At 45.8% G+C, this 24,125-nt stretch overlaps 1 protein-coding gene and 1 non-coding gene across 2 annotated transcripts in view; one reads left to right on the top strand and one right to left on the bottom strand.

The window, feature by feature from the left end:
- LOC8037502 (glycine receptor subunit alpha-1) overlaps positions 1–16,783 on the top strand; it is a 49,989-nt gene extending 33,206 nt beyond the window's left edge. Inside the window, exons 4-6 of the mRNA XM_040217826.3 lie at positions 1,228–1,525; positions 12,886–13,011; positions 16,338–16,783. Coding sequence (XP_040073760.3) covers positions 1,228–1,525; positions 12,886–13,011; positions 16,338–16,783 — 870 coding nt within the window. The remainder of the gene's footprint in view (positions 1–1,227; positions 1,526–12,885; positions 13,012–16,337) is intronic.
- Positions 10,778–10,859, bottom strand: Trnas-aga. The gene has a single exon. It is a non-coding gene; the product is annotated as a tRNA-Ser (tRNA).
- Positions 16,784–24,125: the final 7,342 nt, after the last annotated feature.

The following is a 24,125-nucleotide window of genomic DNA, read 5'->3' as shown; positions in this document are numbered from 1 at the left end:
TTCGGAAAGAAATATGCCGCTCCTGCCATGACGACCCAACGGCTGGGCGCCTTGGCTACAGCAGGACGCTCGCCCGGATTCGGGAAAAGTACCACTGGCCGAGGCTCTCGAAGACCGTTCACCTCTACACTCGATCATGGCTCGAGTGTCATCTACACAAAAAATCACCGACAAAGCCGTCAGGACTTCTGTATCCGATTGCTGCCCCGTCCATGCCGTTCCAGCAGATCGGAATGGATTTACTTGGCCCTTTTCCGCCGTCAACGTCAGGAAACCACTGGGTAATCGTCGCTACATATTACTTCACGTGGTACCCAGAAACGAAAGCCCTTTCTTCAGAGACTGTTGTGGCAGTCGCCAAGCTTTTCGTCGAGTACATCATCCTTCGGCACGGCACTCCCGAAGTTCTGATTACAAATCGCGGGTCATCGTTCATGACACAGCTGATGCAAAATATCCTCCGTCTGAACCATAGCAACCACCTGCGAACCACTGCATACCAACCTCAGACTAACGGGCGGACGGAACGCCTAATCAAGACCATCGCCGACATGGTGTCGATGTACGTCGACTTGAAACACAAGATGTGGGACGAGGTGCTGCCGTACGTCACGTTCGCCTACAACACAACGGTTTAAAAGACCACTGGTGTTACACCATTCAAACTGGTGCATGGTCGCCAGGTGATCGTAATGCTTGACGCCAAGCTACCTCACGAGCTAGCTGGCGACGTAAGTGACGACGTACTGGTGGTTGCGCAACAAGCATCGAGGTTCGATGCCTGAGAGCGGACGCGCCTTTTTGTTATTTCTGCAAATGTCGCGTTCTGGGGAATTCGAGAACATTTTTGGTTACTTGAAGGACGGATGTTTTACGCGCTGAATCATCTACGTCGATTGTTCCAGGAGTCTACGCGTGTACATAAGGAGCTCCTCGTGACGAACCAGTCAGTCTCGCTCCAGCGCTCGATCCTGCTGTTTCGCCCACATCGACGCCTGCGACGCTAACCTTCTTTTTTTCTTTTTGGGCACAAGTTCGCCCCTCTAAACGTTTAGGTTCGCCATTTATTCGCCGCCTCATCAATTATCAATCGTGACAATATTTCATGTGGAAGTCAGTTCTCGCGTAAGGGGAAGTAGAAGTACCTATCGTATGGTCGATGCCCTTACGTGAAGGCCACGTAGTCAACCAACGCAGCGCGCGTGATACGTATTTTCCATTTCGCAGTTCATGGAAGTGGACGTCTTTCTGCACGAGGAGTGGAAGGACCCGCGCCTGCTGGCCCCCGCCGACAAGGTGGTCTTGGACCCCCGCTGGCACCCGGACCTGTGGACTCCGGAGACGTACTTCAAGAACTCGGCCGACGGCCGGCTGGACAAGGTCATCTTTCCCTACCACTACATGACGCTGGACCGGAGCGGCACTGTGTTCATGGCCGCCAGGGTGTCCATGAAGCTGGCCTGCAATATGGACCTCACGCGCTTCCCCCACGACAACCAGCTCTGCGACATGCTGCTCAGTAGCCGTGAGTAACGCGCCTCGCTCCTAACTCAAGTCGCGGCACGCGTTACGCCGATCGGAGTTGCTGACACAGAGTGTGGTTAAAGCATGAACTCCTTTTCAACGGAGCTCCATAATCCTAACAATTTATTCGTCCGTCCGCGTTTCCCGCTAGAGTTAGCGGAGAAACTGAATGGGTGTTAAGGTTACGTGACGTCAGTTGATTTCACGCAACGTTATTAGATTAGCTCAGTTACGGAACTGCTCATATACGCTGCATGCACGAACAGTACCCCCTTTCAATCACCACGACTCGCCCGGTGTCGCTCGACGCGCCACCAGACGGCTGCTTTGGTAACTGAATCGGGATACGTACGTGTCAACGTTACTAGAAACGTAAAAACGAACGGGAAAAAAAAAAACTCTTTTTGTAGTAACTTTTATTGGAGTTTAGTACAAAATGAGGGGCGTGTGATGTTTTTTAAAATCTTTAGTTTGCAAGGTTTTGCAGCACAATTAATATTGTTTTTATACAACCATGCCTCAGCGGTGATTTCAGGTAGCGCGTCCCGACCTAGGCTCAACTTCGCTGGAATTCCGCGGCGTGTCCGCTAGGGAGCCGGGGGCGGCACCGCTGTAACCCTTTTCACCGTATCTGTTTCAACTCCGAAATGGCCGGTTGAAGCCAAAATAGATGTCACGTGCCGTTCCTCGAGTGACCGCTGCGGGAGAAATGGCGGTGTTGTGTTCGCCATTTGTCGCTTCAGCTGTGCTCTTTGGAACACACAGTTATAAAACGAAAATATAGATGGCGCTTCGAACGACGGCTGGCGGATTGAAGTGACTGAGGGGGGGTGCCCCCCTCCGCGGGAGTTGCACAACTGAGGTAATCTAGTAACGTTGATTTCACGTAACCCGCATCACGTGACCTATACAATACTCAAGTTTCCCCGAAAGTCGGCGGGCAAATTGGTGTCGCGTGACCTGAAGTCACGTGACATATGCACCTATTCAGTTTCCCCGCTGAATTTAGCCGGAAAAAATGCGGCGACGTGACCTGACGGCACGGAACCTATACAGTTTCCCCGCGATATTTAGCGAGAAAATCGATTTTCCTTAATCCGTCGTCACGAGGCTATAATACACCAATCTAGTTTTTCCGCTAAATTTAGCGGAGAAATTGACGCCACGTGACCTACAATGCAGCGGGGAAATTGATAAAAATAAATGAATGTTATTGAATTCCCGATACAAAGGTTAAATGTCTTCTAAATAGGGAGTATTCACTGGACGCCATATTTGTGGGTGCAGTTTAGAGCGCATGCTCAGAACGAGCTCACACCAATAGGCTGCTAAGACCGGCGCTCTTGATGGTGCGGAATGCACGTTGCAAAAGAACTGTGGAAGCTCGCCATCAGCACGCGCTCAGCATGCGCGCACAGCTATGGCCGCCAGTGAATACTCCCTATAATTTAAAACGATCGCACCTTAAATACTGCTTTTCATGCACAAGGTGACTTTGGAGATGGCGGTCGCTGCCAATTGTTTCCTAATGTTCCAAGCCAAAAGGGGAGACTTAAGAAGACGAAACAACTCGTCTACCAGACGGCACTCGTTACACCTAATCAAATTGCTCGTAATCGATTACTGTTTGGAGTAATTTTGTAATCGTCTGATTACATTTATTAGAAAGTAATCACAAGATTGATTTGATTGGTTTTAGATGCTATGCATTTACTTGTAGCCGTTACTATTTTTAACGCTATCTTCTCGGTTCCTACGTTTATGACTCGTACATAAGGCTGGTTGACACAGACCCGTTTTCTTACGTTACGTTACCAAAAGTCACCGGGAAATCTGTGCTTCGTATGAAGCGTGGCTACCAATTCAAGGAGATAGCCTTGCACGCGACATTCTAAGCAGGAATGTTTCGATGACGACGAGCTAGGACGGTGAGTTACCGTGGCAACAAAAGGACACAAGTCTAGTCGTAACGTAACGTAAGGAGTTGAGCTCGGTTCAACTTTTCACACAGCACCGTTTTCTTCCACATCGTCCGTGTCACCGAAGCATTCGTGTCTCGAATGTCACGTGCCAGGTACACCTCCTCGAATCGGTAGCCACGCTTGATATGAAGCACGGATATCCCGCTGGCTTGTACGTAAGCTTACGTAACGTAACGTAAGGAATCGGGGCTGTGTGAACCAGCCTTTACTCGACCTACGAAGGCTGCGATACGTCCACTTTATTAGCTTCTAAATCTAGCGAGAAAAAAAAGAATAAAACGATTGTTATCGATCTTTGCAAAAGAATGTCAGGCTCTTTGTCTGGTCAGTTTATGCCAGTTATTTACGCGAAAACAAAAAAAAATATCCCTACAAATAGGGTGGTGGAGGGGGAAAAATAACACTATTTGGAGACCTTCATCCGCGGCAGACTTGGGAGATTGCAAGAACCCACTACCGAACAAATAAAATATCTAAAATCTGTTAATTACTTTTATATTTGTGAAAATACACGGATGGTTTTATTTATAGAAACTCGCTGAGCCTCATTGAAATCCCCTATATCAGTCAATTTTAGGACTGAAGCTGGGTTGGAAGCGCGGGGGTGCGCTGAAATTACAACGCGTGAAGCACGCGGAAGGCCGGTGATGCGAAGATACAGATGATGAGAATATCGTCGGCGTTTTCGCATTATCAGCATTGTGCCTGTTGCAAGATCGGTAACGTCGGCACACTCCCGCACTTCACACGTGCAATAAGTCTCGATTTTTTAAAAACTAGAATACGGGGTCTTAATGACGCTCAGGAAAATTCTAATTCGAACCACATGTCTATTTTCATTAACTAAATTGGCAATTATTTTATAATAGGTAAATATTTTTTAGAATTAGCTTGTATTTTGTAATCACCGACGGCCGCCGTAGCAGACAAGTTGTTCCCGATGGCAGTTTCTTTCCTTTTTTTCCCCCAACGACTTTATTTCGAGAGATCATTGAAAGTCTCCACAGAATACACCTGGTATAGTGGTTGGTTCGGTTTCAAGCTGAGACTACAAAGTCTTGAGTTCTCTATAAAAGAATTTTAGTGCTACGTTTAATGATTAATGTAGCATCTGCGTTTTTACTAACCGTTCAAATGGTTCTCACCTCTCCTCTTAAAAAATTGAAATTCGGCTCCAAGCACTTTTACACTGTGGTATCCCCATGATAGGCAAAACCAAATAATACCTAAGCAAAGATACAACAAAAACGTAATCTTGTTGTTACATGTAAGACAAGCGGTGGTCATTCCACAAGGATGCATCCTTTTCAAAATTCAAGCTCCGAGTGCTTTTCTGCGCGAAGTTGCGTGGGCGTGGCACGAGCGAGTGAGAACGTATCCTTCGAGCAACGAAGCCATATCCTGTTTGCTGCATTTAGCTGCTGTGACCCAGAAAACGCCTATGTCACTCTTTTAAGCGTCATTGTTTCCAGGTCTTTTTGGGTATCAAAATAATATTAAAAAAACGTCACCTTTTTTCAGTTAAAGGAAGTAGGCAGGCGAACTGGTTAAGGATAGACAGAGTAACCCTGGGGCTAAGGGACAAGAAGGGACGGAGAGAGTTTCGTGCCTGTCCGTCCCCTTTTGTCCCCTAGCTCCAGGTTTACTATGTCTAACCTTTTTTGCAAACTTTTTTTTTTAACTTGTCTCGCTTCCACTCTACTCTGTTTCACCTTATGATGTACCGCAGGAAAGGCTGCAAGCGCGAGCTCCTTGCTCTAGGGCACACCTCGGCGGCACAAGCTCTCGTGCGGTAAGAGTAGCTCCCAACGCTATGAGCTCGCGCTTCTAGCCTTCTCATGCGGTACAACATAAGGTGAAACGGAGTCTAGTAAGTGCCGTCAATTGTTGAATTGCAACATGCCCCCCTCTCCCCAGTCTTGGGTAGTAACGCGTTACTAGTAACGCGTTACTGTAACTTCGTTACTTTTTTGGTAACTTGTAACTGTAACGAGTCACTTTTTTAAGAAGTAACTTGTAACTGTAGCTCTATTACTTTTTTCTGAAGTAACGACGTTACTTTTGTTGTTACTTGTCAATTGTTTTATGAATTATATATATATATATCACTGAACGAGTGCAATTTAGCCATTCCTTGCACTTTCCAAATCGTCTATTCCGACATTTCGAGTGTCAAGTTGGCCTTGCACAAAGTTGTGAATACGTTCTTTCTCGGGAGTCACGACCCGATTATAGCCACGTGTAGATTTTATGAAAAAATATCTAGTTATCTTTACGCACGCGCTTGTACTTTGTGACTGAACACTTACATCTTAGTGTCTTGAAGCACTATATCTATGTTGTGGTTTTTCCTTTTTCTGTGTGAATGCTTTTTAATCCGGTGAATCAACCGTGAAACAACAATACACGTGGAGGGCACTACGCATGTCTCGAATTTTGATTAGCGCCACTACTCAGCACTGCGCATTTTTCGTATTTTGATTTGCGCCACTACTCTGGCGTGGAAACTTTCAAACAGTAACTTCGGGAAGCAACTGCTGCTAAGTTACAATATGAAGTAACAAGCGTAATTTTTTATATTATGCAATAAAACGTTGGGAGGGGCGTTTTCTATTTTTTTCTATTTCTTGTGTTATAGAAAAGTAACTGAAAAGTAACGCCGTTACTTTTTAAAAGTAACGGTAACTGTAACGAGTTACTCTTTTGTTGCGGTAACTGTAACGGTAACTTCGCTACTTTTTTCTGAAAGTAACTGTACCTGTAACGAATTACATTTTAAAAGTAACTTACCCAAGACTGCCCTTCCCCCCCCCCCTCCCCCCCTCCCGAAACCGGGAAATAAGTAAATAAATAATATATTTTAGTAGAGGTGTACGAGTTATTCGTCAATTTTTCATCGAATAATGGCCGAAAATTCGCAATTCGAATCAAACACGAATACCACAAAGGGTATTCTTAAAATTAATAAAATTAAAGAGAAAAGCTCCATAGCTAAGGGAAAGAAGCCCTTCTTGTTTATTCTCCAGCAGGGCAAGTGAAAACAAAAAAAACAACTGGCACGGATAAATCTTTGTTAATGACCACACGTAAACGACAAACTTAAGTCATTCCTGAACGATGTGTCCACCCATTCGTGGATCGTGGCGGACTGGATAAATGAACGGGTGTGTCTGAACCCTTTGAATTGGGTGACGCCTGGATGAAAAGTGCCGAATATACAAAGAACAAAATGTAGGCAGAGAGACGAGGCGCACTTACAACCAAAGATTTATTTGTCGCTTTTCTTCCAAGCGATGTACCAACTAGCCCATATAGTAATTGAATAACGTCTTCAGTTGTCTAACCCTAGCACCTTGCTGGACCACGTGGGGAGCAACGGGCTGGCAATACGGACTGATTTAGTTATCGTTCTAATTCGTAATTTGAGTTAGTGAACAGAACAGCGCACAAAAAGTCAAGGACAGAGAAAAGAAACATACACGACGCACAAGCCCTGACTCGCTACTGAATTTATGCACAAAAGAAAGAAGTAGAGAACGTGCTGAAAGTCATTTAATCCCAAAGCGTGTAACACACGACTCAACTTAATTTTTTTATAACTAAGATGTCTTCGCTCCATTGTCGGATCTAAAAACAAGATTTTTGTTTAAAGCAGTGTTACTGATGGGTGGCTAATGCAGCGGTCCCCTTTAAGCTATTATTGCAATGCGCTCTCAAAACTTTGCGAACCGTCTTGTGTCAATCATGTCCAATTATTGTTGTGCCTTTAAAGATTGGAGAACACTAGCAGGCATTGGAATATATGGGAAGATGACCGCCCACCGTAGGCTTCAGCAAACGATCATACCCGAGAAGGCGACCATTCAGGCACCGACCGGTTTGGCCCACTTAGCTCCTGCCGCACGTTAGTGGGATTTCGTACACAACGCCTTTTGGACACGACACATAATGGTGGCCGTGGCGTTTCTGGCACTCCGTTTTTTTTTTTTAAGGTTTTCTGCTATGGAGCGAACCTTGGAACAGAGTTACGCCCCTTTTTTAGGGAGCTGAAAACACCACAAGCACATTGTACCTTTCTGGTGCTCTTCTTAAATTATGTGATGTTTTGTGTGTGTATGGAACAACTACCATTCGTTTCTGGTGATCTCTAGGCTTCCTTCGCTAAATCCCCTTAATCTTACGTTTACGTACCGAGCCCCCCCCCCCCCCCCCCCCCCCCCCGCCCCCCGCCTCGCTCAAAACCTATAATGGGTAGCCCGACGAATGGAGCTTCTGAACTTGAGTATTCAAACTACCACGGAAAATGTGCAAGCTGGACTTCGTAAGCGCAGACCCAAGTACGGAAATCGCAATCCCTCTTCTGACAACTTTCGAATGTGCTGAAGTATAATGAAGGATTCCCTTTTTTGACTTAGGCGAGCAACTCCGGCAGATAGGGTTTGCGTGAAGAGATAACGAAAGGTCTAGGAATTGTAACTTTCCGTCCAAAGGTCTTTTTCAACTGTGAACTTAAGACCAAAGCCGCATCTGGAAAATACGTTCAGAACCTTAACTACATAATCACCTTCAGCAGACTTGTGTATCCCAAGTCTTGAGGGCTGTTGCCTGGATGGCCATCTTCTCGAGCATGATCGTTCACTGAAATCTACGGTGGGCGGTCATCTTCCCGTACATTGCAATTCCTGCTCGTGTTCTCCAATCCTTAAAGAGATACTGAACCGAAATTTGGATTTCGCAAAACGAGTACACAGGAGCGTTGGACGGAACGCTACAAACTCTAAAACATCACTCATACATCGATATCTAAAAAGGATAGCCGTAGTTTTGGAAAAGAAGGGCGCGATCAAACGAGGATTATGACGTCATTGCGCTGCTGTAAAATGGGAGAGTGAGGGGAAGCGGTCTCGCTTCTCTCCTCCTCGCTTCGGTTCACCAGCTCGACGGGACGCAGCGTAGAGGAGAGGTAATAAGAATCGTGACGTGCCTCGTCTCGTCGGCCTCGTCGGCCGTGTTCAATCGCGCACTCCTTTTTTCAAAACTACGGCGATCCGTTAGAGGTAATGTTGTATGAGTGATGTTTTCCGGTTTCGCAGCGTTCCGCCAATCCGTCCAGCCCTGTTTTGTAAGCTTTAAAGTTCCGTTTAGTATCCCTTTAAAAGCAAAACAAAAATTGGACATAATCGAGACAAGACGACACGGGAAATTTTGAAAGCGGATTGCATTAATAGCTTGGGGGACAGCTGCATTAGTCACCCAACAAAGAGAAACCATGTGTTTAGATCGGACTATGGAGAAATGACATCTTATTTAGATGGTGTCGTGTCGTCTGTGACACGCTCTGGCACTGCATGACTTTCAGCACATTCTCTTCTTCCTTTTGTGTATAAACTCAGTTGCCAGTCAGCGCTTGTGTGTCGTGCATGTTCCTTTTCTCTGTCCTTGTATTTTTGTGGGCTGTTCTGTGCAGTATGTCATCATACCAACTAGCCCAGCTCACCACACTTCGTAGTTTGAGCATAGTTTGCCATATTGTGAACTAACAACCGAAAATAGGTTTATAGTGCAGGGAGGTGACTAAGGGTGACTGAAGCACTTCGGATTCAAAAGAGCGACGTACCCGGGTTTGGGGTTTTAGTAGAGCACATTCAAGAATCCTGAAGCAAAACTGCTTCATACGAAAAGAACAAGAAACGAACTACTTTGTTTCGAAATCGATCGTTAGTCAAATCTGCTGGAGGCAGGCTTGATTTAGATCCAACAAATACCTTCATGGGCTGTTTCATCACAGGAACAGCGTTCCTGAATAAGCCTGAGTTCTGTCAACAATACTATGTTCGATGAACGGAATCGATTCGAATTCGAAACTTCAATATTCGCGCACCCTTATATTTGAGTTAATTAGCCAACTTTCTATGAGGATTATCTCCTCACCTAATGTATGCGAAGTCTGATATGCAGGGTGTTTCGCGAAAAGTGGACAAATTCGATATTGCGAAAACTGTTCGTTGCAACGAAAAAAGGCTTATATCGTTGTGGTTCTAGGCCAGGGGCCTATTTAGGAAAAGGATTAAAGTCCGGGATAATTAGATTGTTACTTATTTGCGTGTAATTAACTTTTTTAGTATTGTGTTTAAGGGCATGGTTTCAATTAGTAAATTGCTCAGCATCATCGAAATACACTAAATCAATAAAATTGCAGAACGATAGAAGCCACGCGCAGCATTTTACGGCTTTCTGAAAAACCGCACAAATTCACCGGGTTTTTAAGTTTCGGATTGCAATCTGAGCGCATCTCGGCCCGACGGCACCGCGCCCCACGGAGAAATAGTGCAACCAACCTCTGCTGCGTTGTCCTCGCGCAACGCAGCAGAGGCTGGTTGCGCTATCTTTCCACGGGGCGTGGTGCCGTCGGGGCCGAGGTGCGCTCCGATTGCAAACCGAAACTTAAGAGAACTGTCTGTGTCTGTCCGTCGTATATTTGCTGTGTTTTATTCTTTCCGTGTGAACGAAACTTAAACACTCAATTTGTGCGCTTTTTCAGAAAGCCGTAAAATGCTGCGCGGCACGCGCAGCATTTTACCGCTTTCTATCGCTCTGCAATTTGTTGATTTTGTGTTTTTCGATGATGCTGAGACATTTTCTTATTAAAACCTTGCCCTTAAACACAATATTGAAAAAAGCTAATTCCGCAAAAATAATTAACAATCTAATTATCCCGGACTTCAATAATTTTCCTAAATAGCCCCCTGGCCCAGGACCAAAACGACACAAGCCTTCTTTTGTTGCGACGCGTAGTTTTCGCAATATCGAGTTTGTCCCGTTTTAGTGAAATACCCTGAACTTGGAACAACACCCGACCATCCCCCTCACCCCCCCCCCCCTTTTTTTCTTTCCCTAAGAAAAATGAAAATTGAAATAAAATCAAACACCCCACCCTGTATATGCGAACTGGAATGCAACATAAATACGAGCGTCTAATTTTTAAGTTTTAATAGTAATTGCCTAACCCCAACTTCATCATTTATGCTCACATTTTGAACCATGATTTTGGAAACCTCCCTTGCTTAAAAGAATGTCGGACCATTGACACAGAAAGCAACTTCATAAGTTTTTTTTTTTTTTTTTTTTTTTTTAGGGGCGAAGTTTCTTAGGGTCTAGCCTTGACCGTCCGTGCTCACATCAATCGTGCTCATGAGCTCACGTGCTCACATGCTCACGTGCTCGTGTAGGGCAAAAAAGAAAAATAAATTATGAAAAGAGAAAAATGTTTGCGCAGTCGACAGGATTCGAACCTGTGCGGGGAGACCCCAATGGATTTCTAGTCCATCGCCTTAACCACTCGGCCACGACTGCGTTTTTTTTTGTATTTATTTCATGAAAAAAGAGCAGTAAAAACAATCGAGACACATTCTAACAGAGCTATCCCTTATTTACATTCAAACTGGCTGATAATGGCCACATGGAAATACGAAGAAAGAGGGCTATGGTAACATATTGCGAATGGGGTCACATCTCTAAAAGTCGGGAAGATGAACACATTTGTCAAGAAGGGTATACCATTCTGGGCGTTTCTTGAGGTGGTCGTACACATTACGTACATGTGACACAGTTTCTATAAAATTGGACTTTGTAGACCGTGGAGGATCAGCATTTCTATCAATCATCCTTGTTTTCCAAAGGCTATGCAGACCCATCAATGTGAACAGGTCATAAGGAGAAGTATCATTTTGGTTTAAAGGCGTATCGTATATGCACAGATATTCAGATCTTTCTTCAATGTCCTTTGTAGGACATCCCAAAACAAATAGGCATCGGTGCAAAAAATAAAGCAATGTTCTATTGTTTCAGGCTAGTTGCACAATCGGCCACGACTGTGGGACGAATAGGGGATTCTGAGATGTGGTAGTAACTCAAGAGCTGGGGATGTCATGGATGAAACGTTGCATGTAGCCGCTTAACGTCTATACAGGAGAGGGTGCTGCGGTCAAATGCGTGTATAATCGCGTTAAACTTTGCATGCATTGGCTCAACGTTTATAGACGAAAGGGCGCTGCGGTCAAATTCTCAAATGCGTATATAAGCACGTTTCATACCACACATTCTCTTTCTGACATGGATGAAAACGAACGAAAGGCTCGACATGCTGCAGCTCAGCGTCTACACAGACAAGCACCACCAGAGATTCGCCCCAAATAACATCATTCACCACGTGGAGATGCGGTCAATTTTTTTAACTGTTAAAATACGGTGGATGGTTTTTTGGCCGTCCAGGTAGAGGTCACATCTAAGTTCGGTGCGGCCTCTGCCTGAATTTCAAAAAAACAATCCAACGCATAAAAAAAAGACGAATCATAAAAAGATCTGTTGTGCGCTGATGCCGCGGCATCCATCCTTTTTTTTTTAATATAATACTAAAGCATCAGAGAACACGGGCGCAAAAAGGACACAATCAAAACTCTCTATTTTCCTCTCTTCTGTGTATGTATTATCTGGCGTTTTAATACCATTGCTTTTTATACAAATAAAGCGAGTGGCTCTTTAACACTTATGCCCGTGTCCAACCAGAGCGACAGACAGAAACAAACGACAGCGACAAGCCTCAAACCAGAGTCATTTGCGATTTGAGAGGCTTTGCAGATTAAAGGAAGCTATGCTTAAACACGAGCATCATGCACGTGAGGGTATGTTTGGCAGGCTTGCGATCGCTCGTGCTTACTTCACGAGAACCAAACGACTAAACGCCTACCAAAAATACCATCGCGAGCATGCTGCATGGGTTTGAGGCTTGTCGCTGTTTTTTGTTTCTGTCTGTCGCTCTAGCGGGACAGGGGCATTAATGAAACAGAGCTCCTCTCCTTCTAAAGCGTTTTTTTTTTTCTGAAAACATAAATGAACCCTCCTCACCTGTAGACATATATATTCAAGGAACTGCCGTGACTTAAACGATGGCATTGAAATGAAACGTTTTTTTTTTTTCAATAGAGCTCTAAAGTGTACTTTATGCTCGTGGCCTTGTCTCACTGCAGCAAACAAAATAACAGTGCTTCTTCCGGACATATCAAAAAAACTTTTCATCAACTCTAATTTCAACCACACCACGTCTGTTTGTATACTAATTGTTTTGTCGGAGAGTGGTGGGATTCAGCCGCTGGAAACAATTCAGAATGTTGGTGAGCAGTATTCGTTGGACGTTCGTCTACTCCAAGAATCGATTAGAGCACTGTTGTAGTTTCAGAGCTTCTATTGATGCTGGTAATCTCACGCTGTGCAAACTTCAACTGCGAGCCGATTGAGGCTGGGCAACCCCTTGTATCGTCGCTGTTTTTGATGGCCTTGTCTCCGAGCGAAGAGGGAGCCAATGGTGACTTGTTTGTTGCAGTGATCCACAGCAACGACAGCGTGGTACTGCAGTGGAAGTCCTTCCGCGTCACCAAGAACCTGTCCCTGTCGCAGTTTAAGGTCCTGGACGGCGGTCATGGGGACTGCACGAAGAAATACGAAGTCGGTGCGTGACATCACTTTCTCGCCCTTTAACGAGTGCGCTGCTCGCAGCCGCCGATCTCGTCGCGTCTATTTAGCGTCCACCGAGACTTTTGTGACTGCAGCGTGCGTGTTGGATATCACTTGGAAGACAATGCTTGTTCCCCTCATTTTCCGAAGACATCAGTCTTCAGAAAAAGTGAAAGTAAGTTACGTTTGTCCGAGTAATCATTCTCCGCCGAAATGTAATAGCGTCAGCCATCCAAACCGGATACCAGAGTTTCAAAACTAAATGTTATCTCGCTAAGAAGTTATAAGTCAATTTGTGAAGGTGTGGATGTAAAAATGGCGGCCGACAGAACCCTCGAACGCATGGAGCTAAATGGCGCCAGCTACGATGTGCGGGCCCAATTTTCCTATGGGGCGCAAGTTCGTCTGCTTCATTTGCAGGTGTTGCGGTGACGTCAAAACTCCGAGCTCTGATCGGCTCCGATTGGAAGGATAGTGGGTAGACCTCAAGGCAGCTTGCATCGAGGTCTACCCGCTATCCTTCCAATCGAGCCAATCAGAGCTCGGGGTCTTTCAGACGTCAATACAATTCCTGCAAAAGAAGCAGACGAACTTGCGCCCCGCATTGATATTTTGAGAAAATAGCTTATCTTCTGAATAAGCTAATGGTTAGTTCTGAAACTTCAGCATCTGGCTCGGGCCTCTACGGATACATTTGAACGGAGGCTGAGCGTTATGGAATGCACCGTTTATTAAAAAGAAAAAAGAAAACTGTAAATATTCTTGGGCCGCGCCGTATTGTCACTGAGAGGATAAGAACGGCAAGGAAGTTTCTTAATAGCCCCACCCTCAGCGGGAGCTGCCTGCCTTCGATCATGCTTCGGGTGTCTAGTGAGCCTCGAGCCTGCACGCGCAGCAGAAGCACAGCGGAAGGCAACGAGCGCGCGCGCTGGAGGCAGGACGTTGGAAGGACGCGCACTGCCCTCCTCATCCTGTCCGTGATATTGCCGCGCCCAGGGCTGAGAAAGCAACGCTCGGTCACGGACCTCTAGAAAGTTCTCGTTTATTCATGTACCGCACGTAACTTCTATCATTTATTCCTGCTTTTGTTTTCTAGAAAGTGCGTGTTCATTCTCACCCGATCGCGACAATATTCGCGACAATATTATACAGGCTGTCACAAAAAATTAAAAAAATACATGTTCTTTTTTAGCGCAAAAATGAACTCGGGATCGCCGAACGCTCATTTTCCGCCCAAAGGTAGCGCTAGAGGTCACAACCAGATGCCAAAGTTCCAGCCCGATGCGATACCTAGCTTATTCAAAAATTATAAGAGATTTTCTGAAACTTTCAATGGGAAAATGGCGGCCGACAGAGTTTTGGAATACACAGGGCTCTATGGCACCAGAAACCGAAAACGGGCAAAATAGGCTCCATTTTCTCATTGAAATTTTTAGAAAATCACATAACTTTCGAATAAGGTATCGGATCGGGCTGGAACTTTGGCATCTGGTTGTGACCTCTAGCGCTACCTTTGGGCAGAGAATGAGCGTTCGGCAATGCCTAGTTTATTGTTGCGGTGAAAAGACCCTGTTAATTTTGTTTTGTGACACCCTGTAGATCCACGCGGCAGCGCCTACATATCTTACGTTTTCGTCGCCGCGGGCGTCTTCCAGCGTCTCGGAGCAATACCGTCTAAAAGCGAGGCATGCTCTTTACGTCATCGCGCTTTTGATCCCCGACCCGGCCAAAGTGGCAAGCACGCTGAAGCTCGATCAGAGTACGCTGCAATGCGGCAGACGTGCGTGTTTCGGCGTCGCCGTGTGCTAGCGTTGCGTGCTAGCGTTGCGTGTCCTGAGACGATGCAAGACGCGCTGGCAGCGACGCTGGTGCAAGCTGTTGGAGGAGGTGCTGCGCGGATATACTACAGACCTATTTCGAAAGTCACGTTCCGATTATTAGAAGGTCGGAATAACTGCACATTGGTGGATCAACTGACGTCGTGAAACGTGCGAGTCATTTTATAAGATAACGAACGTCCTAGCGTGGCCAACACTAGGGGCCGACGAGGCAGTGAAACAGCGTCGGATGTGCAACGACACTGCGCTCATCACCTTTTTCTAGAGCCAGTGGCAAATGCGCCCTGTGTGCGGGCGCTATTGGCTTTCACGTTCCCCCCTAATTTCCCTTTTACAACGCCCTCACATACACACACACTTACCCTTTTCTGTGGGTGTGTTTCAGAGCGCACCTCTTAGGCGTCCATTTCCAAGTTGAGCGTCGGCGTCGGCGTAACCGCGCGTGTTGCATTATGGGACGTTACAGTTTCCCCGCTAAAATTAGCGGGGAAACTGAATTGGTGTTGAAGTGACGTAATGTCAATTTCCCCGCTAAATTAGTGGGGAAACTTAAAACGCTAAATGTAGCGGGGAAATTTTCACTTAATTTAGAGGGAAATTTCGCAAAAAATTCCGCTAAATCAGAGGGGAGGCGAAGGAGGGCACACCCTCCCCTCCGTACCCTCCCCTCCTCCTCCTCAGAAACTGCGCTCTAGTTCGGCTGTAAACTGTAAACGTCTTTCATTTTTGCCTTCTAACCCAACCGAACGGATGAAGTGTGCCGTTACGGTGCAGTTTTAGTTCTCCATTGTGCAGAGATTTCACAGCTACCAAGATAAGGCAGTCTTTCGAGATGGCAGTATTGCCCCATTATGATAGGTTCCCCTTCTGTACTTCAACGTTCAATTCTTCAATTGTTACTGAGAACCATTATTGACTTTTGAAAGGAATGTATTCTGAAAGCTCTCGAGTGCAACTCGCTCGGATGGAATGCAAATTTTGTGCTAAATTTGTGGAACGTTTCATTGACCATCAGTGAAATCTTATGGAGAGATGTTTACCCCACTGTCACCAAACTGTCAGACACCATCGATGCCTGGCTGCACAAAAGTCTGCTTCGGTGATTTCCCGAGTAAGGGCAGCGCATAAGCTTCAAAAAGGAAACAATGGATGGAATTTATATCAAGACAACGTAGAAAAAGAACGAAACTCAGGGATATATGGAACGTAGTCAGGAACATAGTTGCCCCGCAAAAGCGGTTCTTTAAAAAAAAAAAAAAAAAAAAAAGGCAACGCCTAATTGGGGACAAACTCCGATGGTTCGGAGCAACAACTTGCAATAACGTTGGCATCAGAACTTCTTACAAACCTAAATCGTCTAAGCTAATAATCTTGAGTTGTCTAGCGTGATAACCTTGAGAAGAATTGCGAGTTGGAAGTTTTTTAATACAAAAAAATGAAGTTAAACACGCCAAGCTTAAACGAAGGACGGAATCCCACGCAGGTACGTTCGGCTGCCTGTACGGCCGCCTCGAGCTCCGTCGCCGGGCGGGCTACTACCTGATCAACAAGTACGCCCCGAGCACGCTGATCGTGGCGATGTCCTTCGTATCCTTCTGGATGCCCCACGAGGCGGTCCCGGCACGCGTCACCCTCAGCGTCACCTCCCTACTCACCATAGTGACTCAACAATACCAGTCTGCCACCCCGGGCGTCTCGTACGTCGTGGCGCTCAACGTTTGGATGATCGCCTGCATCACCTTCGTCTTCTTGGGCCTCGTCGAGTATGCGCTCGTCGTGGCCTGCATCGCCAAGAACAAGGCGCGCGAGGCCGGCAGGGACTCCTGGTGGCCTCGACCCGTCCTGGTGGACAGGTGCTGCAGGCTCATCTTCCCCGCAGCCTTCATTCTGCATGGCCTCATCTACTGGGGCGTCTACGGACGACACTAGTGGGCCGACCGCAGACGCCTCTTCTGGGCGGGACAGTATTCAGCGGGTTAAGAACTGTCCTAGCAGGACACGTTTTCTGCAGTCACCGCACCTGATGTACCGAAAGTGGGGGATTATCTTCCGTTTCCATCCGCTATTGCACGCTGTTTTTGCCGGGAGGTTTGTGTTTGTCCTTCGTCGCCTTGTTTCCCTCTTCAGGGTTTATTATTGTTTGGGAAGCTACCCTCCACTTGCGTCCTTGGACGAAGTCTTAAAGCGTGCTCATCACGTTGGTCCGGAGAGCCATTCACACGCTCTGCTGACTTTAAAGGCCTCCGCTAGTGTCGATCTCCGATTCCCCCCCCCCCCCCCCCCCAAAAAAAAAAAAAAAAGTTGAAAAGACGACAGCGAAGAGGCGAGGAGGAAAATCGTGCTGTTTTTGTGGTTGATGTCCAAACTGAACGCGAAAGTGCGCGCCCCAACTTTCACGGTGTTTGCAAAAGTGTACTCTTTTTTTTTTTCCGTAATTACATTTCCTATGTCCTGTTGGGCACCCATTTATGGGGAGGGTTGTAAACAATCTGACTTGAAGCGTAAACGTAACAGAAGCTACAGGAGCGAGATTCGGGCTTTCAAATATCCCTGCCCGGCTCGCGCGCGCTCGTGCAGTGCAAGGAGTGTTCAGGCACGACCGCTAGATTTTGGCTCCCGCTCCACTGGGAACGGCCTGCTGGCTCTTTTCCCCGGGAAAAACTAAAATTGTCGGAACGGCCGCAGTGAGTGGTATTGAGCCCTGTGGCGCTGACCAGTGGCTACGGCTAGAGTTCCTCGATATGCTCCCCCCAAGGGAGATCAGAGTAGCACCATTGTTTTTCCACGCCGCCACGCCGCTTTTCGCCGAGATCGATCACGTGAGGAGCAAAGCATCCAGCGTCGTGCAAGAAAGCCACCGCTACGGTTGCTCCGCCGACGTTGCACGCGCCCTGACGTACGTTCCCCTGCTTTCGCCTCCTTTCCCCCCTTTTCTGTTTTCCATGGGCGGCAGTGCGCGAGGCGCCGCTATTCGCCAAATTCAGTCACGTGACGAGCAAAGCATCCAGGGCCGTGCAGGAAAGCCGATGGCACGGCCACCCGCCGAGTCTGTGTACGCAACTCTGCTATCGTAGGTAGCTATATACAGGAACTCTTGCTACGGCAGTCGACGGCGAACGCGCGGAAGCGCCGCGAGTTCCGAGCAACGCAAAAGTATTGCTCGTGTCCGCTGAGCCACGCCTCCGGCGACGAACTCGGTAGAATCAGCTGGATCGATGTTACTATGAATCTCGTGGAAAGAAGGTAGGCAGTCGCAAAGCGGCAGTGATCAAGCGGTTGTGGTTTAGGGCAATATATTTGTGCTTGTTGCTTCAGCTTCACTGGCACATGAAGGGTAACAAAGTGCAGAGAGAAGTAGGGTACCTTTTTGCCGACGCTCGATCCGGAATGCAGTGGGGAGTATGCTTTTTTCGCTTGTCTCTGAAGCCTGCTCATACTCATTTGGTCTCCTTTGATCGTATTCGGATCGACTGTCAGCCAGAAGGGCCCTTGAAGTTTCTTGAAACGTGTTCATAGTCTAAAATGTGGGCGAAGCGTGAAACAAGCTAAAAAGTTTGATAGCTCGAGTGGGATCTTGCGGACACGTCCATCTGTGACGTACTAGGCTGGTGCAAGGGTATACATACCACCTTTTAAACCGTTCTCTGTAGACGCGTCTACAGTGTATGTGTGCGGTGGGAATTTCTGCGAAGCGCACAGATGCGCGAGCACGGAGACTGCCCACATAATGGCATATTTTCTCTCGAGGTTCTTCGATTGAATTGTGTGTGCCAAGCAACGTTACTGAAAGCCTCAGTCGGGAAACTCGCCTTTGAAACCTGGGTCGCTGGCGTCCACCGAGACCGAGATAAATACGATAACAGCACCACCCTTTAGTGACGAGTTGAAACATGAAAGCTGTTTTACATTGCTACTGCGAGATGGCCCTGCGAGATGGCGCCCCCGGCCCTTGCACGGCCCAACGTGCAGCCGTGCAGTTCCCGGAGTGGACGCTACGGGAGAAATGGCGGCGTTGCGATCGCCATTAGCTCGGTTCTCGAGTACGAATCGGAGCCACTTTTTTAAAGCAGGTTCTGTGGCAGTTTCCCAACTGAGGGGTTCTAGTAACGTTGGTGCCACTGCCAACTGACTTACTCGTTTTATTACAGCGAAGCAGTATATTAATGACAGGTCGGATTTCGGGAATCTTTTCGTGTCGTCATCGTCACGAGAAAAAAAAAAATCTTCTGCGATTGAAGCGAGACGTGCATATCACGCATACAACGTGCAGCACAGCATTTATTTCACTAAAGAAGCAAAAAACACGCATCCGAACCAGATAATTGATGATAAGGCGCTCCTGATCACAATGCTACACACGTAGCGCTCACCGCATGCGTTTCGTGGTAAATATTACTCTTGCGCAAGCTGCCGCGGCAACGGCAGCTTGCGGCGTGGGGAGTGACATCAACAGCCTTTCATACATAGCAAGTTTTGGTACAGTGCATTTACTTTTCTTTTGTGAATCATTTGATATCGGTCGCGTCCTCATCTCACTGCCCTGACGTCATTACCTTGCGAAGAGCAAGTTCTATGATGTATGTAATGAACATGGTGAAAGCTTGAAATCGTTGCGCTCTGAAACTAACACAGCCAACACCTTCAAAAATGAAGTTCTTACATTACTCTCATTTCCGTCCACGAGAAATACTTTGCTGACGTCATAGTCAGCATTCTGTCAATCGTGGAACGCCGACCACGGCGACATTTTCGATCCCGCACGTCGCTAATATATATTATTTTGCTGGTTACAAACATGAACTGCCGCTTACGTCCCAAGCGACTTCTGGTCACTCCCTCTTTGCAAGCTTGTTGAGCCTGCTTATGTCGCCAGTGCTAGAAAGCATAAATGCTACACAGACAACTAAGTTGGACATTTAACGAGAGCCTTCGGCTGTAAAATATTACATCTCGGAGGAGGCAAGTGGGGTTACAAGAATACTCGGAACATTTTAACAGATCTCGCACTCCTTGGTTCATTTCGCGTTCACCTGGAGAATTGGTGGTTAAACGTTTTATCATTTTATAAACCAGAAGTTCTCTGGGAAATTCAAAACTGGAGCACAACCTGGTGACGTTTGCGTTAAAAGGGTCTCTATTGCAGTGGGCAGTCGTTGCAGGTGCTACCACAGGTTCGTTGTCCAAACGCCTTCACAGCGTAAATTGGAGCCCCAACTTTTTTTTTTTAATTATTATTTCCTATGCACGTTCGTTCTGACGTGTGGTGGTTACGTAAATGCACGTTGGATGGGAAGAGTGTGTGGAATTTATTCCGAATTACTTTCGCAGCTTGATGTCTTGACAGAGTTCTGTGTGTTTTTGTGCTGTCCCGAACAAACGGCACTTCATATTTTGACAACTTCGTGCTTTGCTCACTTACTTCTGCCACGACTCTCTGAAAAATCACGAGAGTAGTTTAAGGTATACCTCTATTTATTCACGATCGCAAACATCTGTTGCTACTGGCAGCTAAAATAACGAGTTATGAAAGTAGTTCTGAAATAAAATTTGCGTGGTCCTCTTACTTGTTTAAACGTTTAGCCATATTTGCATCCTAAACTCTCCTTGAATCAGACTCTTTCATAATATGCTTGGAGAAAGGTCTGAGCGTTAGAGTACTTAAATATTAATATCATTAAAGGTAGCGAGACGTGGTTAAACATATATTCGCTAACATCACTGTCAGAACTGTTTTTCTGTGATTTACACATGCATACATTTATGAAAATAAGACAAAAAGGTAGATAGTGATATCAACGTAGACGATTTGGTTCGGGTCTACGAATGTGTTCTGTGTCTTTCTCTTGAGTGACCGCGATGCACATTGTGATTTTTATGTTTCTGTGATATTGCAGCCTTTCTCATTGGTGTGATCTAGAGCCACTAAATAAGTGTGACTTTAGCATTTGCACCATAGTTTGTGAACTACACAGTCACAAAAGCGAATCCTTTATATACTCTGCTCACTTTTAAACAACACTGGAGTGGATACTTTTACTCGGAACAAGGGTATATGCTCAACAAGATTGTGCCAGGCGACTAGGCCGAAATGACCCTGAAGGAAAAAGTAATGGAGGTGAAAAAGTCCTGGGGGAATTTATATATATATACAGCCGTGCTCCATTGTTTCCGTCATTGAAGGAGCTAATGTCACAGGGTCATAGGAAGGTGTCGCCATTGCCTTCCCTGCCTGCTTACAAAACACAGCCGCGGAAATACACACAACCAAAACCTCGCAAGGCGAGTGGGTGATCGATATATATATTGCCATAAAAATCCCCCTTTCGGTCCTTTCAAATATTCGAAGCTGCAGAAGCTGCAAACAAGTCATTCTGAACCAGCCGCGCCAAGATCGCCACGGAGCGTCATGGTGCTGAAATCCTTCCTCGGCAAATTAACAGTCTTTGACATTGTGTATGCAATCAAGTTATCGTTCATGCTGATCTCTACAGATCTTCTTGCTTATTTCAAGACAGAAAAAAATATTTTTACGCTGCCAAGCACCGACGCCGCATATTTTGACGGTACGAAGGTCACAGCTGTTTTTCTTATCCACTCACCTACACTCGCCGGTGTGTGTATAGCAAAAGCTGGGTATGCAAGAAACATCTTCTTAATGCAACCTGCCACCGAGAATTTGAATCGGCTCAGCAAGAATGGAGAGGAGAACGAAAAACTACTTACTTCATGGAACAAAGTGTCGACAATACGCGCTACTTTTTTACCTTCCTGAGATCCAGTGACCTTAGAAAGATCCACTCACCATACTTCCGAGAGTTACGAAAACAATAACATCCGCCCACTTAGAAATTCTAATTGTCGAGACGCCACCCAGTGGCCAACTCAGAGCGGAAATGGTGGGAGGGTCGCGCGACCTAGCGATTGAAGTTCGAGTCAAGGAACTGGTTATCCGAAAGCGTTTGATTGGGGTTGCGTGTGGTTTGTGCGACGGCATCACCATGACATCTAGTGCACACATCAAAGTATATGCGTTCGTTTTTCGAGTCTTGTACAGACCCTTTTTGATAGTGAAACAATGATATGAACGTGTTTAATAAATATACTAGCACACATCAGACTAGAATTTCAGTACCTTTACTTGCGACTTGTATAAATTTTGTAATTTATGATATGTCGATCGGAGAAATCATGTAAGACAAGTGTTTTGTTTAATAAGGTTTCCTTTTTTGTTTCTTTTCACTGCCGCTGTATTCCGCTGCGAAAAGACGGGAGTATTACGTGAAATAAAAGCAGAATTGCTTTTGTTGTTTTTTGTGGCCATTTTCCTGAATACGCCGTGGGCATCCGCCTAAAAAGTATGACCTTGCAGAAACGAAACTAATATTAACGCATACTTATAATTTACGCTAAGTTGTTTAGACTAAGAGATTAAGCAAGGATGTCGAGTTGTCACAGATAAGAAGATATTTTTCAATTACCAATGTCAAGGTAGTTCGCGCTGCTAAGAGCACTTGCTTATATGTCGGTGCACGCAAACCTTTCTGAACGAATTCGATTAATAAATATGGCTTGGGTTACAGATGTTTTCTTAGAAGATTCAAAGTTGCCCATAAACTGATGTTCATTTCACTAAAAAGAGTCGGCATTAACCGATGATAAAAATCTACATCAGTGGTGCGTACAAGGTGAGCAAGCAGTAATAAAATAAGAGCTGCTCAGACGTAATTTAGTTCTTGGGTTCAAGTCTGTCACACCTTTTTTTTATATTGATTCATTACAGTGACCTCAAACCCGAGGGCATTACGAGAGGAAGTGGGAAAAATATCAGTGGTAAGAATACAAACAAAATAATCTGATAAGGAATTTGAATTCATCTCACGAGAAGTTTGATAACAAGCAAATGGTTGCTCGGGTGTGTATATATATGTTTGTTTTTCCGAATAAAAATTCAGTTGAAAGTAGCGCGTTGTTTCGTCAATTCCTTCTGTTGTCCTTGTTTTCTGGCGCTTTTCGAATCTAAAAACAATGCAGGTCTAGTGCTGTACTATTTCCTTGGCAAAGATGTATTATTATTCATTCAAGTACCAAAACACATACAATAAGCAAAAAAATAAAAAATAGAAACACATATTAACACAAACAATGGCGTATTTCTGGCAGAAGAATTCAGCATTTTCTTAATTAATGATTGGATGATGTACTTGCTAAAATTGTGCGCGTGTGTGTAAGGGAGGTGGGGGGTCTCTCCGCCCACGGACGATGTATGGCTCGCCGACGTCTACATTATTTTATCCAATTGATGAAACGATGAAACGTCAATCTGACTCGGCGCCTCTTTTTCTTTTCCTCGTAGCACGAGGCATGAGAGCAGCGGCATGAGTGGTCGCGCAATGAAAGGTAGCACATTAGACGTGTTCACAAAGCGTAAAGTCGGTCTGCTCATGAAGTAAGCCTCTACGCTATGACACTTTACATTCTTCAAAATGAACATGGAGTCACTTTCCTGCAGAGCACTCGGCGAGCCAGTGACTCTGATCTACAGCGAATAAAGAAGACCAAGGTACGTTTATACTTGGGCGTAACACATCGATATACAATCTATTATAGCCGCAGCTGTTAGTGGGTATACCTCCCAGTAAAATTGCACGGTCCTCCTTCGCGAAAACTCCCGGAGAATTCATCAATCGTCATGATGGCTCCCGACCGCTACCGCCATCACTAAGTTTATAAGAAAGAAAAAAACTTTTCTCCGTCGACCCGGATTCGAAAAAGCGACCTATGGATCGCAGCAATCGTTTTTTTGAGGTCTACCACTCTACCAACTGTTTCCTACAGTCTTCCGCTCTACCAAGTGAGTTAGCGACAGGACATACAATACTGAATTACAGTGCGCCGATAAACTGAGAGAGAGTAGGAGACGAGCTCTGGTTCGAATGATTAGTGGGTCGATCTAAAACTAGCTTCCTCTTTCTCCACCATAGAATTATTGTAATGTTCGACAGGGGTTCAACTGGCGCTAGTGTCTATGCGGGTTCCGGGAGGTAAATTGAAGCAGACAGCAACCAGTCCACTTTTGCGGTGCTCCTGCGCATTCCCATTGGAGATCCACGTGCATTTTGTCTCTTCGTGGAAAAATAACGTGAGACTCTTCTGTCTTTTTCGATCGTACCGAATAGTATGTACCTTTATTAACATTATAAAAGTGCTCTTGCTTTAGATAGCGCATTTTGTTTAATCAGTGACCGATGTTTACCTTCGCTATATTTCAAGC

The sequence above is a fragment of the Ixodes scapularis genome, unplaced genomic scaffold, assembly GCF_016920785.2.
Source record: "Ixodes scapularis isolate PalLabHiFi unplaced genomic scaffold, ASM1692078v2 PGA_scaffold8__174_contigs__length_109621045, whole genome shotgun sequence".
Taxonomy (NCBI): domain Eukaryota; kingdom Metazoa; phylum Arthropoda; class Arachnida; order Ixodida; family Ixodidae; genus Ixodes; species Ixodes scapularis.
Note: the sequence above shows the minus strand (reverse complement) of the source record. Positions and strands in the feature narration are given on the sequence as shown.